Source organism: Palaemon carinicauda, chromosome 1 (genome assembly GCF_036898095.1).
Source record: "Palaemon carinicauda isolate YSFRI2023 chromosome 1, ASM3689809v2, whole genome shotgun sequence".
NCBI lineage: Eukaryota > Metazoa > Arthropoda > Malacostraca > Decapoda > Palaemonidae > Palaemon > Palaemon carinicauda.
The window spans coordinates 229,959,699-229,977,944 of NC_090725.1; the positions used below are offsets into that span (position 1 = coordinate 229,959,699).

The window sequence follows — 18,246 nt, forward strand, 5'->3', positions numbered from 1 at the left end:
AGACTTATATTGGACGGTTTCACGTGCTCCACACCTGGCAGGAGACTTGGGGTCATTTCAGTTTTGAATTTCCACTGACTGCGGCAGAAGAATGGCATTTCCGAAGTTCTGTGGCATTCTCCAAATAGGTTGCAGTGTACATCATCATTCTATTTTTTTTCTTCTTCTTCAAGGAGTTCCAAACACATATTAGGCAAGTGTTCAAATACGTAGTTAGTGATATGATCAATGCATACGTTTTGTTTACCAGTAACTTATTGCTATGCTTATTAGACTTCTAACTGGTTAAAAGCTCTTGACTGTTACTGGTTCCAGGTAAAAGAACAGTCAATGTGGTGGTTACTGGATGAATATCAATAACTTAAAATTTTTTTTAAACAACAACAACAATGGCTTTGCAAAAGAAATATGATTAAATATACTAAACGTTTCGTACTAATGTTTAAATATTCGCCCAAAATGTAATTAATATGCAATATGATCTATAACATGCTGTAATAATTAGAATTATAAATTTTCATCTTTGCTGCTGTAAAATATGCTTCATTTTGTACCCAAAAATGTCTGGAGGGGTCCATTATTTTCTCCATTGGGAAATGTTTTAAATTTGTTTCTGAAAGGAAGGCTACGGGAATAAGAGTTTATTTATGAAATAGGGAGAGTTGAATTTAATCAATAAAGCTAAATAGACGTCCGTAATTGGTTAAGCATTTATACCAGTGTCTTAATCATCTTACTCAGAATGGTTCACATTTTCTTGTAGTCTCTTGTGCAGTATATGATCACGGCTAATTCTGATCGGCGATCAATATTAAAAATCCTGTAATTCTGATATTGCTGTCAAACATCAGCACAACTACTCAAAGAAAATGTAACTAATTATTTTATTTGTTTTTACCAATATAATTTGATTTTAACCATTACGTTAGCTTGTATAGATAATTCTTGGTTTTATTCGTCTTTCATATTTTTGGTGGGCTCGCTTCCTACTGTTATTGTGATACTGATATTATTGCTAATACTGCTATTGCTATTCTTATTTTCTTCCACAATATGATCCTTGTGTTTTGATCTGGTAAATCAATAACCAAAATTTATTTCTTGATAATTCCGTAACAGACGTCTGATTACGTCCGTGCCTCAAAAGCATTTGTTCATTTATATCTTATGAACGTTTTAGTGCCTATATCTCATAAGATTTAAGGCTTAAAGGTTTCTCATAGATGGCAGATGCAAAGTGACAATGGCCTAGAAACTGACCATCCATGCATATAATCAGCGCCTAAGCCCCTCGCCATGCAAGCCAGGACCAGGGAGGGCCAGGTAATGGCTGCTGAGGTTACAGCAGGTAGACCTATATACTCGTATATTCCCCCAAAATGTCTTCTTTAGCTCACAAGGGTAGTGAGGTCGCAGGCACTACAAAAAACTAGGGAGCTTGAGCGGGACTCGAAATCCACTCCGGAAGATCGACAGGTAGGGCACGTTTACATTTAAATCCAGCGCATTCATATATATGGCGCAAACCAGGTGATCGTAATTTACACTTCATGAAAGCAAATGGCAAGAAATTGCGCTTCCGTCAAAGTCCTGTACAAAAGCCGAGTATATTTCAGTTGGCCCTTGACTTTATTGATCAAGCTTAATAAGGAAGACAGGCTGATAGCTACAAGAGCTTTAGTGTTCGCCGGTCGCGAAATCTGGTTGATACCAACACACACATCACTCCTTTGAGGCTCTTCAATTGGTATGATAGCTTTATTGGCTGATAATGTCGGAAAGCTTTTCGATACTTACACATTTATAACTGCTGCTGCTGTATTAAAAAATAACTTTTGACGTCTTTAGTATTTAGTCATTGAAGAAATACCTTTTGGGTACATCAGCAGTCATTACTTCTTAAATGATTTATTGACAGAACCTCAAAACTCTAAGGCTTTGGCGCCATTTCACAATTTTTCTTCTCTCCTTGAATCGGCGCATTCGTCACTTATTGATACCATCGTCCCTGCTTTCAATACCCCCGCTATGCAAATTGGGAGCCATGCACTACTCGTTAGCTGCGTCAAAGAATTTATGGTCATGAAACACTGTATCGGCTGCAACAAAGTCTCTATCAATATCGAAGGCTTCGATTTCGATTTATCATGTGAAGATGAATGAAAACGGTCTTCAAGGTAAAAGCCGAAGCCACAAGATATGAAACCAAACGGTAAAGTCGTGATATCTAATGGATATATTTGAAACATTCACACAGTTTATGCATGTTTAGTAATAATCCACAAAAAAAGAGAATATATGAAGTGGAGAGGAAAGAATTTACTTTTGACATGTACAGCATATTGTAGCGGAAATGTTTAAAGGTATATATATATATATATATATATATATATATATATATATATAATATATATATATATATATATATATATATATATATATATATATATATCTCTATATATATATATATATATATATATCTATATATATATGTAGGTGTGTTTATATATATATATATATATATATATATATATATATATATATATATATATATATATATATATATATATATATATATATATATATATATATATATATATATATATATATATATATTATATATATATATATATATATATATATATATATATATATATATATATATATATATATATATATATATATATAAAATGAATTGACAATGCCTTGCTAGAGTTCAAAGATCGATGATAGTTTCTTTCCGGACGGACTGTCCTCCAGATAGCTTTCAGGAGATATATATATATATATATATATATATATATATATATATATATATATATATATATATATATATATATATATATATACATACATACATACATACATACATACATACACCTGCACACATACGTGTGTGTGGATAGATAGTCAAACCATAATAAAAGGAATGTAATTCAGATAATAGAAAAATAAAATTAAACTTCCACACAATCTCAAGATCATTCATAATTTCTGAATGTTCAGCCTGCCTTTACGCTAGTTTTCCTTGGGAGTCCCCTCTTTTCTTATTTTTATTATTAAAGACGGAACAAAAGTGAATGATTGAGGACAATGTGTGCCTATTGTGTGTGTATGCATGTGTATGTGTGTATATATACATATGCACATGCATACACACACACACACACACACATATATATATATATATATATATATATATATATATATATATATATATATATATATATATATATATATATATATATATACATATATAAGGATATCAGGGAATTGAATTTTCTAAAAATAGGTGGTAAATGACACAGTTCAGACGTTACGTATTTTATATTCCGCATGAATAAAAAATCCCATGGTTGGGGCCTTGTTAAGGAGCAATGATGGAGTCCTTTGATAAATAAAGTAGCTGTGACCACCATGCATGTTGAACTAGAAGAACACCCATATTGATAACAAACTATTGTTTAGCAAGAAAATGTAATCATGTTTTTATATAAGAAATAATGTGAAGTTTTGCAAATTTCGTGAGTCTCATTTAGCAAAAATACACTGGCGCCCGCGGCCTGTTTGATAGAATTAATTGTTTTTGAAAACTTAGAAAATTTTCCAGCCACTGCGAAACCTTGAGAATGCTGTAAATAACAGGCTTCATTACCTGATGACCGTGAATTATGCAATAATAGCAGCGGCGCCCTTGCTAGAACATAAATCAGCATATTTTCATGATTTATGCACCAACTCAATTCCGAAACCTTTGGTAAAGACCGCTTGCTGATCAGTAAGTTCCTATTACTTGCGCTTGCTTTTGTCATAAAACATGAATAATCCCTTGACAACTAACGGAACAAGCTCGTGGCATTCTAGAGAATATAGTATTGAGATTACAAAATGAAGGAAAAATGTAATCTAACCAAACTTGTAATCTATCTCTAGAAAGTAAGTTCCTACCTTTGATGTAAACCTATTGATTACCTATCAAATACCTTAATGCATGCAAAGTAATGTTATAGTATAATCAAAGAAAACTTTCTATTTCAACAATTGTTTTCTTTGGTAATGTGCTGTCATTTCTGAGTGCATTATTTTGATTCTATGATCGAAACCTTCCTTCTGTATGATCCCATACATAGCTTAGTACTAATACATAGCTTTGTACCAATAACTAGATTAGTACTACTAATAATATTAATGATGACAGTAAAAATAAACTTATTAGGAATTAAGGAAAATTGAATAGAACTTCAACCTTGAAACCTCCTTACCTTGGTATCGGGCTCCTTTGCCTGATCGTCGGGTTCTGGGCATTCTTTAACCTCTTCGGCCTCTATTTTAACCTCGGCTTCACTGCGCGTGTCCTCCCCATCGGCAGCAGAGATGGACCCTGCTACAGACCCTACTTCTCCTTCAGACTCTTCGCCCGAAATCTTGGGCGGTCTTCCGCGCCGTCTTTTGGCACCGTAGCATGCGGAAGGCGAGAGGGGTGGCCTTTTAAGAGGCGGGGGGTCACCGGCCAGCGGCGTTAGGGGTGCCGTTGGGACAACACCTGGCGCTACTCCCGGAGGTGCAGCACCTGGCATTGCCTGTGGCATGAGGTAGGCAGTGGAGGAGTTCTCGAGCCGCTTCTTTTCATTGACCTCCGTTAGGCCCTTGATGCGGAGTGACTCCGCCACCCGCAGGAAGCCCGAGAGGTTGTCTTGGTCAACACTGACCTCTCCCCGGTACATGAAATCCAGGAGGTCTCGCATGTCAGTGTACCTCACGTCCTTCAGGATGACGATAGGATGTTTATCCGGGTGAGATGCCAGCACAGCCTGTCCAACCGTAAGGGGAGAGAGAAACATTCTTGGTTCAGTTTGCTGATGAAACACTTAAATAACAGTTAAATAACGAGAAGATAAAGAGCAGGAAAATAAGCATCCATCCTTGACTGTGTGCATTGCTTTCCTTTTAACAAGTAATTTCAGACACTGAATACTCATATAAAAAATTACTAGAATCAATAGGCAACTCGGAACATATATAGATATATAGATATATTTTGTATAATCCCATGAGATGCAAAATACTTGGTAATAGCTTTTAAACGTTTAAGAAATTTTAAAAACAGATAAATTAAATGCACATTCTCCAGAATTCAATTAGCATTACTTCAAGTATTAATACTAAATAATGTATACATAATCATTATACGTAAAGTCTTTGCGAAGTACATGGTTTCGTGAAATACTTTGATATCAACATAATTAGAATTTTTTTCCCAAGCTCCAAATGTCTTCTTTTGAAGAAAAAAAATCTTCACATTCATCATTAGGTGATATTTGAAACTGATCATTACTCTCAAGAGATTATTTGTTTGTAGTGTTTATGATAATCAACAAGAGAGTCTTCTGATCTCGTTTTATAATAAGTTGAGGTATGTGCTACGAAGGTTTCTATATAAGATAACAAATTTTTTGAAGATGGAGATTTTTAAAAACGAAAGTCTGGTCGATACTGAAAATAAAATTTATTGAATAACAAAAGACAACTTAAGAAGTTTTAATACCTCGGAACTTACAAATTGCATTCATTTAAAATGAAAACTCTCAACGACGGCTTGCATCGATTACGACTTCAGTTTTATAGGCTTATAAAGGGTCTCCGCTGATTTTCCATAAAACTAGAGAAATGTATCGAAACTTCAAAGTTAACAGATGTTTCGCTGAGTAATCAGGAAAGTTTAACGGTACGTCTAATACATTTGAGAATACTTTTAGTATATCAAAGTTAAAAGAAACTTTTGCCATGGTGTCAACGTAACATTTAAAAAGATATATTAAAGTTCACAATTCGACTTCATCAAAGTTCTAAAGTTTAAGCATAATGTATGAAAAACTTTAAAATTCATCACAACTTTTATGAAACTTGAAAAAAATACATTAGAAACTGGAAAACTTTGTCAAGGAGTACCATCCTTACCCGTCACAGATATCCATGATTCAAAGGACCTACGTCAAAAAATATAAACCCAAAATGCGAAGAGGAAAATAAGATTGACGTACCTGAAAATATGGGCTGCAGGCAGATAGGACAACCTTATGGGCCTTCAGCATCATTCCTTCGACGGCTAAAGTCACGTCGACGAAGGACTCGTTCTGAAGGAGCTGCTCGAACACCGAGATGATGTTGGACTGGTGGTTATTCCACCTCAGGCAAAATTGTTGGGGGGACATGGCCATTCTGACGCCCGACGTAACCCTGTGAAAAAGAAGGGAAAGCATTAGGATGATTGTTACGACATAAATGCCTTGCGCGCTCTCTCTCTCTCTCTCTCTCTCTCTCTCTCTCTCTCTCTCTCTCTCTCTCTCTCTCTCTCTCTCTCTCTCTCTCTCTCTCTCTCTCTCTCTCTCTCATTAAACACCTTATTTGAAAAACAAATTAAAATCTAATATAGCATAGATGTCCTCTTGCTAATCTTTAACCTAAGAATTCCAAACTCAAAGGTAAAACTATTGGTTTGAAGCTCCTCACACTATCAGGATGACCTAGTGAAACCTATGCTGCCCTCTTCTGACCGGTCATAGCTATGTAGCATAAGGTACATAATGAGCAACTTCGTCCATAAAAAAAACAAGTATATTTTTATTACAAATCTATTTATTAAAGGAAGTGCGAAAAGTTGCAAACATAAACTCAAGAGATACTTAGGTTAACTATAAAGCAAAGGATGCCGAAACACTTGTAAATAATAACAATTTCTAGAAGAAGTGAAGAAGATATGTCATTATAATAATGCAAATAAAGTCAAAGTAATCTTGTGATTGAAATCAGGAGAAAAGAAGTAGGAGGCTAAAGTGATAACTCGAAAGTTAAGGAGCAAAACTTGTATGTACAGTTTGTAATGTGAGAAAATAAAGATGGAGTTTAAAAGAATAAAATGAATAAAGCTAAATAAAGATCAACGTGATTAAACAAATACTTTTGATTAAAAGGGAATAAGTGAACGGATCAAGACCCGTGTAAATTAACTGTACGAAGGAGGGGGAATATTGCGACGGTGGTTAACAACGTACTTTCAGAATATAAGGTAAATTAACAGTGAAGTCATATATTTGAAAACATCCATTTTATATATAAAAAAATAAAAGATAACCTAAAATTCTAGAAAATAAAGCCACCATAGATTATTGCATATAGGAGGAAGAATAAAGAAACTAAGGAAGAGGTGTAAGTTAACATAAAAAAGATAAAAAATGGAAATCATTGCGAAACATGCAGATGAAATAACCAGGAAAGGAAAGAAATGGCTAACGACAAGAAAAATCTGAAAAAAAAAAAACTATAACGTGTTTCCTTTGGAAAGAATGTTGAGACATGTAGAAGCTGCTTTTCCCCTCAATAAGGCAGAGAATTGTGTGATTGCCCAATGGACTGGGGTTCGAGTCATACTCAAGCTAGATAGATAGTGTCTTAATAGTGTCGGCAATCTCATCATCCTTGTGAGCTACCTGCCGAGTCATCAACAGCACCTAGCTGCCCACCCCTGTTCCTAGCTTAGATGGAGAGGGGGCTTGGGCGCTGATCATATGTATATATGGTCAATCTCTAGGGTATTGCCTCTGTCATTCATAAGCAACTTTTAAACTTTAAAACCTCCAAGGTGAGTTAAGAAATAATATGAGAAAACTTTCGTATCTAAGAAGCAAATATTCAAACGATACGGGAAAAAAGACGATCCTAATGCAAAACTCGAAAGTGAAAGATAATCGTAATTACCAGGTAAGAAGAAAAGAAAGGTGAAGTTAATCACTTATGAACCATTTAATAAAAGGTAATTATTAAAATGAAGGATCACTAATTACAAACATAAATAAAAGGAGGATGATTTTTATTCCTTATTTGGAACAAAATAGAAGGGAATTCAATATGAAAACAATATTACGAATAGTAAATACGAGTTGGTATTATGTCCACGTAGTTATTGGCCTACGAAGGGCTAGTTGGGACGTGCTTGACAAATATTAGAGAAGTTAGCCTGACTTAGAGAGAGAGAGAGAGAGAGAGAGAGAGAGAGAGAGAGAGAGAGAGAGAGAGAGAGAGAGAGAGAGAGAGAGGGAGGGAGAAGCTAACAAAGGGCAAGAAGAGTAATATAATGTTCATGTTCACTAAAGAGATCGAAGAGTAAAACGGGAAATTGACACAGGAGGGAACACAATGTTTGGTGCAGATTACGAAGAGGTTTTCTTTATATTAAAAGTAAGAGAGTAAGTCACTTACGAGTATTGGCATTGTAGCTAACGTGTCAATATTATTTCAAGCAACGGCTCAGTAATGAAATTTTTCTTTTTGTAATACCCTAAAAACACTTGACATGTTTACAGAAAAGACCCACTTAAACTACCTATATTTACGAAAGAAAAAGAAAAATTATATATGAGAGAGAGAGAGAGAGAGAGAGAGAGAGAGAGAGAGAGAGAGAGAGAGAGAGAGAGAGAGAGAGAGAGAGAGAGCACTTTACTAAGTTAGATAAAAAAGGAAACCGAGAGTTAAGAAACCTGGTTAAGGTAGACGCAGGATCAAAGTTGATTGTGTGGGGGTTGTTGTTGCTGTTGTTGACACGGGAGAGGCGAGATATTCGGAAAGAAAATCGGGAAAGTAAAGGAACTTTAATGGAATATGAACACTATATATGAGAAATTAGGGGGAATTATACCTAAATGAAAAGACCTGATAAACACGGATGCGTAGAAACTGCGTAAAAAAATTATTAAACGAAATAACTTATGAGATCAGGTTCATTCGTACACGTAAAACTACAAGGTTATTGTAGAGTAAAAATTTCTTCGCCCCTTTGTAACAAAAGTTATACTGAATGGTATATTATATCCAAGTATTTTTTCTTTCTGTGTAGCACGGGCAGTCTATGCCAATGATCTTGATGCCTAAATTATTAATATTTTGAATACGAAAATACAGATCAATAAAGTATACCTTACTACATATTAGTTCATCAACGATGTCGTCCCAATATTATTTAGATATTGAGGCTACTTTTGAGAAAACAGGTACACCATCAATCATTATCATCACTAAACATGAGGTGTCTAGACAAGGCCTAAGTTTATAGTAGCAGTAAATACATGTAAACTAGCGTATGTATTACCATCATTTTATACTTACCATTAAAACCATTTCAAGGAATTGAAGTTTCCCAATCCTTCAAGTTATTTTATATCTATATACGACACCCAAAGTGTGAATGTGTCCCCAAAAGATTGACACACACAGCGTCTAAATATAATAAAACATTCGTGAATGGTATAGAAAATGACGATTGTATAGAATTATCCTCATAGCAACAAACGAGAGTAGCTATCCGCATAAATATAGAATATTATGAGGTGCCTAAGGTACATGATGGTATAGAACGTTTAGTTTCAAACTAGAGCTATTTGTGAATACGATGATTAGTAGCATCAAGACATATAGTCTACGCGTACCAGGTATCGAGTTTTCTATTAATATTGTTCTTGTTTCTAATGTTTTATTTTCGGTCTTGGTGGGTAGAAATGAATTTATTAATTCAAGTTATTGGATCGAATCTGATATATTTGTATAAAAGGAAAATTACAAATAAAGATTACCTTAATAAATAATAATTCCATCTAAATTATTGATAAATGCTCAAATAAACCAAATGCCATCTAGCAGTAAAATAAGAATTCAACACCCTTCATATTGGGAGCAATGTATTACAAATTAATAGTTGACAAAGAAAAATAAATGAGTGAAATAAATTTATAATTTGCTACTAAAGAATAATTTTGCAATTTGTTTATGTTTTCTCTCACATGAATTCCACCTGCTTTACACCAACGTTATCCACTATGGCTCTATTCTTGGTTTTCTGGTTTAATTACCTTCTTTCGGTATATATTTACATTATATATAATTTTTCCTTATTATTTATTCAATCCTCATCACAGTTCTTCCTTGTATAAAGCCAACCACCCACCCACCGTCTCTCTCTCTCTCTCTCTCTCTCTCTCTCTCTCTCTCTCTCTCTCTCTCTCTCTCTCTCTCTCTCTCTCTCTCTCTCTCTCTTTCTCTCTCTACTGACATATCACCAATTACTTTATGCACGGCTGCTCTTGCATCATTGCGTCATGCATAAAGGCTCGTAATGCATAACCTTAGGAAGCTAATCGACTTCCCACATATATGCAGGGCGAAGTGGTAGTCGATCAAGAGTGTGAAGAAATTTGTAAATGGCAGCAAAACGGCCACCATAAAATGTTATATAGTCATAATTTCCTGTTTATGGCCATTGGTTATAGCCCTTATAGCCTCTCAACATGAAATGGACCAAGTCTTCACACTGGGAAAATTGTGTGGAGGAGAGGGCTCAAGTAGAGGGAGGTTTTAGTAAGGAACTGTATGTGTGACTTCATGAATTTACGTATTGGTAAGAAATTCAGTAGGGTCTCTCTCTCTCTCTCTCTCTCTCTCTCTCTCTCTCTCTCTCTCTCTCTCTCTCTCTCTCTCTCTCTCTCTCTCTCTCTCATCCAGTAATACTTGAGTAAATACTTGTCAGTACATACTTTATATTAGCCTTAATATACTCAACGCTTCATGTAAACATGTGAACAGACTCTCTAAGGGTAACTAATTTCATAAAGGAAATGATCAACTGTTTATCTATGTTAACATAATTGATTTAATGTGTTTAATCTATAGATGCCCAATGCTGACGTAACTCTAATATTGATGACATAATAAACAAATTTACCTTTGATATCTTGAACAATATAAGCCTGGAGTTAAACAAAAATTAACTAGAAATTAGCATTTAAACCGACGTTCATATACCATAAGAAATAAAAATTCATGTATTTTACGTCAATAGGAATAAAAGTAAAGATTATGTCAACATAGGAACTAATGTTAAGTGTATGAAAACAACGAATCACCCATTATCCAGACGCTTATCAATAACATTAAATATCCGATTTTTACTGTGCTAAATCTGTTTATAGATTTGAGTCTACACCTCAAGTTGCATCTAAAACTTTTATTTCTTAAAATTTCAATCAATGCTTAAATTTATGAGGGTCAAAGCGCCAGGAGTATTTGCTGTTTGTTATCCTCGTCAATGGTAATCAAACCCAAGAGAATTATTTTGACTGGTATTCGAAAGTTGGTTTGGTAAATAATGGAACACATGAATGCAAGCCGGTTGTCAATACATTACAGGTGAATAACGAGCGAGATGATGTTATACTTACATGTGGGGAATCAAAAATGGAAACATGGGTGAAAGTCAACTTCTAGGGGAAGAGGGACGGGTGCATCTTAAGAACGTAACGATACGCACACTTGAACGAAACACAAGCACTTAGTAAGGGGGCGCACTTTGACATTCCCACTGATACGCACAGAATTTTCCAAAATGTTTCACTTATTAATGAAAGATGATTTTTTTGCTAAGACATAGACACGCTTAATATCAAAACTACACAACAACAACGACTAGATTCACTTAGTATCACATATTGAAAGATCTAAAATTAGGATTGAAGGTACTCGAGCGAAAATTTGTACAAATGGATTAATAATGTTTTTTTTTTTTTTGTAAATGTGTATACACACGTTATCCCTGCACTTGAATTTATTTACAAAATCCATCTACGTAATACTGAGCCCGGGCTATAACTAGACACTGCAGCATAGTGACTACCCTACTGTTACGCCGCGTGCGACCGCGTCACCCGACGACTTGCGAATGCCCCACAACGACTACACTCATGTTTCCCTCACCACCTTCGACCGCGATCAATTCGCAAGAAACTCTAAGGGAACGTCACGCCAGATTTAACTATGTACACGCCGTTATTCGAGGTGGCGATCTTGGCGGAGGGTCGGCGCGGACTGAGAACTGCATGATGTGGAAATAAAATAGACGGTAGCAGAGCCTGAAAATCAATGGATCAATATCTAGCTGGCTGTGAGTGAGAGTGCGTGCGTGGTGGGTAGGAGGGAGGGGAAGATAAGGAGGAGGAGGGCACAGGGTGGAGGAGGTATTACCACTAGCCGATCTACGGCCCCAACCCACTCTCTCAAACTACCGCCCCACCAACCAAGCTCTCTCACAATTTACCTCAGGATAAGATCAATAGCTAAGGTAATCAATAGTTGCTTCGTGTAGCTGGGTTGGCTTGGGTAGGGAGCTAGGATCCCCCACAGGGTTTGGTTGGTTGAACGGGTGTCTAGGTTGCTCTCTCTCTCTCTCTTTCTCTTTCACTCACACACTCACTCGCTCGCTCTCTCTCACTCACTCCCTCACACACACTCTCGTAGGATGACACTTCCCCTTCTTTCGCTCGATGCCGAGTAGGCCCAGGCTACGGGGCTGGCTGAGGTGGTGGTGGTGGCGGCGGCGGCGGCGGCGGTGGTGGTGTTGTTGTTGGTGGAGGTGGTTGAGATAGGGCCTTTTCCATACATCCATACTTGTGTCATGTCTCACTGGGCGTCACTCGCACTTCTTTATTCCTTGGTCTTTTCTCCACGGAATCTTGACCACTTTAAAGGTTTCGTAATGTAGATGAGGGTGTACTTACTTCGTCGTGGGCGGCGTGGGCGTGATAATCGTGAGGAGGGTGTGTGCGCTCAGCCCCTGCCCTCCCCTCCCTGTGGGCTAGCTGCTGCAGAAGGGGTAGTAGAGTCAGAAGCAGCAACGCACAGAAAACGGATCTCAAAACACCCCCAAGTACTCCCTCCATACGCATCCCACTCTCCCCCATACTCACCTACTGACAACCATACAATTTCCATACACAAGCTTTCACCCTAAATAAACGCATTCAATTTCATATCAACTCGCTAAACGCAATATCCTTAATATAAGTTATATGTACAGTACAAAATGGGACGGCCAATACAATGTAAATTACTGTTTTATAATTACCTTTTAAAGATGTTATTACATCCGAAACATAAAAGGAACCCTGTTGCGGTCTCGTGATTACATAAATTCAGACGATTAATGGACCAGCTGGTTACTGAGGTCATAAATATAGATTTTTCATTATTATGGAAGTTGTAGGAGAAATAAAAATATTATATAGGACAACCAACGTCTGGTATTTTTAAATTACATTTCATTAATATAAAAAATGAAACAGAAACATTACAACTAACAATTTGCAGAATCACATCCCTGAATTGAATTTGTGAAATAGTTTCGTTAAGTGAAGACTGCCACAAACTGAATATCATACAATGATGGTTATTTATTTGCTCAATATGTTTGGCATAAGAAGTACCGCTAATTCGCGAAATCAAAATCGCACCTAACATACTCTCCATTAGATATACAATGAAAATCATTTACTTTACAATTATTTGCAATCATAACATTTCCTTCGTTTGGATATTGTTTATAGAACCAAACAGCGGAGTAGTATATTTAATTTTCGCAACACTATCGCTCGGTTTGATTTATCCAGAAATTAATCACTTGATGTAAGAAAAGTTAAACTGCATGCACTTCTTTACCATCTGGCATCATTATATTAAATGTTGTGTACTTCATTTCAATTTATGATATTATTAGTAATCAATATATTCATTATCTTACTTTATATATATATATATATATATATATATATATATATATATATATATATATATATATATATATATATGTGTGTGTGTGTGTGTCTGTGTGTGTGCGTATGTGTGTATATAAGTAACTGAAAGTACGCCATGTTCTGTAGAAGTTTTGAACTTCATTATTTTTACAGTAGGAAGGAGTTTAATTTGGTTATTAATTAAACGGAAGACGTATGAATGTAGAAAATTAGTTAACTTTTAATCATCATCAACAAATAAACAAAAATATTTAGTAATAACTGTATGGTCCCTACTTTAAAACATATTTTTTTAAAATTCGCTTAATATACTCGTAGCATTAGACAGTCAAAGAGGATAAATATTCCCACATTTATCATATAATGAAAATAAGGTACTCATGTGAAACTTAGTCGTCGAATACACTACATATTACAAATTAAACATATAGTCCCAGTTCGCTTCTAACGAGAACACAAACAAGAAGCAGAGGGGGACGTATCGTAAAACTCTGCGGATACGACCTGCCACATTTCATTAAGAGCGCCATCCCCGCTTGTTGAAGTCGCTGGAACGGTCAGCACGCATAAAGTCAACAATTTTTTTCCTTTATGGAACCTATAAAATTCTATACAGCCCATATGAATAAGGACCGATCGTTATTGAAAAAAAAAAAAAACAGTTTTGTTTATGACCTTTCTATAGGGAGTATATCATTATTAATTAAACATTGTGGAAATATCTCAATAATAAAGAGTCGGCAATCCATTAGTAACTACAAACTAGAAGGCAGGGAGCTAACTTAAAGTTACATTCATTACAGATGTTTTCTCTGCAGCATAGATTGCTTCATTAGGGCATGGATAGTATGTACAATGGAAGAACAATGACATTGGGTAAATTATATTTTGAAATAACAATTATATTAGTGTAATCCATTTCAACATATTGTCTAAATCCGGTGTTAGACAACATTCAATTTGGCATGATAAAAGGAATCATGTTATGCGTCCTCCTAGAAGGGTACATATTTCATAATTCTATATATAATAAGAAATAGGGGCTCGTTTTTCACCAACTCAACATAAGAATATATAGACCAATGATAATCATTTACGTGAGAAAGTAAAATTATATGTATCCTGTAAAAAATAAACGAAACTTTTGCAAAATCATGAACGTAAAAGAGAAACCATTACTTAAAAAAATAGGAAATCTGAAATTGTTCAAGCAATGTTAACGAAAAGAAAGATTCTACTTTAGTTCTAAACAAAAAGAAAAAAAAAAACACGAAGACGAAACCGAATAGCATCTTGGGACCGTAAAATGCTCAAAGCTCATCAGTATGCTCCGTGCATTTCTCGAGTTTTGTTACCATTGTGCTCAAGAGCATTTTAGCAAGACTTAAGTAATAGATATAATACCGTGAATGAATCTTGAAGACTTCCAAAAAGTTTGATTTGTATTGTTTTGATTATTTTTATAATAAGATAACGATCACGAATATGTTTAGTCTGCCATCGAATATTATTTTCCTAAATGATCATCCAAGAAAAATATTGAAATTAACATATTATTTATAACAAAACAGCTAAAATAAAAATTGAAAAGGAAAGGAAATCCGAAAAAAGAGATTATAAGCTTTGGTGCCGTTTATGAGCTTCCTTTATTTTATGAAAGATTCAGGAAGTTACTCGGCTAATGCCATAACTAGGAAGCCATAGAAACACTGAAGTCACCCTACCTTGTTAACTAATCTTTTTAACAGCTCTCTCTCTCTCTCTCTCTCTCTCTCTCTCTCTCTCTCTCTCTCTCTCTCTCTCTCTCTCTCTCTCTCTCTCTCTCTCTCTCTCTCAAATTACCTTGCCTCTTCGCTAAATCTATTCGTAATAATACACACATGTGTATATATATATATATATATATATATATATATATATATATATATATGTGTGTGTGTGTGTGTGTGTGTGTGTGTATATACACGTATACTGTTTAAATTAAACATTACTTATTAGTTCTTGAATGATTTCTTCAAAGGTATAAATGCTAATGGTAAATTATTTATGACACGAATATTGAGCAAATTAGTTTTTAAACGTATCACTTTTAATTGCTCCTGAAAATAAATGTAATGAAAATATGAAAATAATCCGCTACCATACAAATACCTCAACTGCATGAGTTATATAAAACTGTATTTTAAACCGTTGTTGATACTGAAATAACAATGATTCACAAACACTAGACTATCTATGGAACGATGGATAACTTACAAATAACGCTTTACAGGCAATGAAATAAACACTTGGCAACAGTGATCATCGCTAAAAGCATCACGGCAATAATATCATTCGTGTGTTTATGAAAAGAACTATAACTAATCCCACATACGTTTCTTCGCTTACAGTGATAAAATTTTCTTAGAAGAAATTTTGTTTTTAAGTCGAAAAACATGTTCCAACAATTAAAGGCAAAGCCGCTATAAACGTTTAATGCTCTATTACTATCGTCTAATCAGTGCTTGCAACGTCTAATCATTGGAAACTTCAAAAACATTGAACACATTAGATTTCCTTCGAGCTTTAGTTAAATCTGAAATTACTACATATTCCAAATTGCTACAGATTGGTAGCAATGGTGTACATTGTAGTGAATATTTTCAGCCTTGCCTGGTAATAAAATGGTAATATTTAAAATAAGTTCACATCACTACTTTTATTTCTTAGATGATTTTTTATAACATTTGAGACTAAAGAGGTCTTAATCTTTTGAAGACGAATGTTGATCAGAAAGGGAAAATATATAACCATTGAGAAGGAAAAGAGAAAATTTCAACTCTCCATTAGGAAAATAAAGGCTATAACTTTATATGATGAAAAGATATATTATGAAGGTCTCAACAAAAGGAAGTTTATAACAGAAGGATATACCATTTTAGGGATAAATGTTTTTAAGTGGTAAACGGAAAGATTTTATAAATATTAAGAAAATATTCTAATATTACAACCATGGGTGACATTTCAAAAGAAACTCAGTAAATCAAGGATTGTTCCTCCTATGACAAAAGGTCCTTGTTCACTCCATCTGATTTTTCGTCTAATGTGAAGTCCTTAATATTCTATCGAGCTCACTCCGAGGCGACGATTCAACACTTTTCTTTCAAATCAATACGTGACTTGGGAGCCCTCTATGGAAGGGAGAGAAAGGCAAGGACAAGGGAAAAGAATTAATTCTGAGAAAAAGTATGAAAGAGGAAATTAATCCGTGGTTAGTGTTGTGATTACCTGTTATACTGAACGGCTTATAAATGGTGGTGATGGTGGGGGGGGGGGAACATGAGACTGAAAGGTAAAAGGGAAAGAATGTCATTGAAATTAAATTCACATTCGTCAAAGAGATGTTCATTTAGATTTTCATTATTAGCGAGATACTGTTTACGTAATAGGAAATTATGATCAAGCTTTCCCATTTTAATCCACCGATAATTCCAAAACATCCTTAGTTTTCCCTGGGCTATGTCAGAGAAATGTCAGCCACAATGAAAAATCGATAAAAATTATTCGTTTATTCATCAAAATACAGAACGAAACTATGATTTCCCTAGTGTTCCTCACTGGCAGTGCCACCACATAATGTATCGAAACTCAATGCCTCGCGTCAGCTCGAGATCAGTGCCAGGGCGACAATCAATAAACAGCGTGCGGGTAAGAGTAGTACCATAGACTGTGCAGAGAGGATAGGCTAAGGGTGCCACACAACCTCGTTGATCAATACGTACGGTGTTGGATAAAGGGAGAGGAGAGAGAGGAGAGAGGAGAGAGAGAGAGAGAGAGGAGAGAGAGAGAGAGAAGAGGAGAGAGAGAGAAGAGAGAGAGTTCTGGAGGACACAGATTGATTATAACCATAAAAGAGACATGGTGCTTAGCGCTGTAATTTTCGTCAACGGAACGATTCCACTCTTCAACAAATGGCTTGCAAATTATTTGTTTACACATTGATTCTCCTTTAACTCGTCCTTTGTATAATTAATCAGTATTTTTCCATTAATAAAGTGCTTAAGAACTACCAATATTATAATGTTCAAATTATTTAAAGAAGATATACTAAGGAAAAATTCGGACATTGACATAATTTTCTAAAAGCCAAAAATACATTCGGTTTATATTAAAGTGAGATCCAAAAATACTTGAAATTTTTCCCAATCTAATTTCAATATCGCTGCATTCTCTTACTAAGATCAGTTACACCGTACATAAAAGAAAACGAAAATTAGATAGGAGACAAAAGAAGCTCTCTTTCTCTGTTGCCTACTTGCAACACAGAGCTTTCTAGCAGAACTTCAAACTTCCCTACAGACTCTGCGCCATTCACAACTACATTGCATAAACACTAACACTTCCTGGAAAGGAAAGCCACCCTTTTCAATACTTCTTTGAATCCCCGTATATCAAACCCTTTTGATTGCTCGTCTTCTCTTTTCTTTTACCACCTCTAAATTAGAAAAATTTTTTCATTTACCTACTGTCGTCCACTGCTTCCCACATAATACAAATATCTCAAAATTATCAGATCCCTCGTATTACCTTCACACACCCTTAACAATACTTTTTTATACCTACAACTACTTCTACATAT

General features: G+C 35.1%; 1 protein-coding gene and 1 long non-coding RNA gene across 5 annotated transcripts in view; one reads left to right on the plus strand and one right to left on the minus strand.

Moving 5' to 3' along the window:
- The window catches only part of LOC137654236 (uncharacterized), a 344,104-nt gene that overhangs the window by 296,447 nt on the left and 29,411 nt on the right, over positions 1–18,246 (plus strand). The window lies entirely within an intron of this gene.
- LOC137654206 (protein tramtrack, alpha isoform-like) overlaps positions 1–18,246 on the minus strand; it is a 236,722-nt gene that overhangs the window by 152,246 nt on the left and 66,230 nt on the right. Inside the window, exons 1-3 of one of the 4 annotated variants that reach the window (XM_068387864.1) lie at positions 11,265–12,292; positions 6,042–6,237; positions 4,263–4,811 (exon numbers count right to left, since the gene is read on the minus strand). In XM_068387864.1, coding sequence (XP_068243965.1) covers positions 4,263–4,811; positions 6,042–6,237; positions 11,265–11,290 — 771 coding nt within the window. In that variant the 5' untranslated portion in view covers positions 11,291–12,292. Of the gene's footprint in view, positions 1–4,262; positions 4,812–6,041; positions 6,238–11,264; positions 12,297–18,246 lie in introns of those variants that run through there. The other 3 variants (XM_068387859.1, XM_068387844.1, XM_068387852.1) reach the window with 3 other exon arrangements.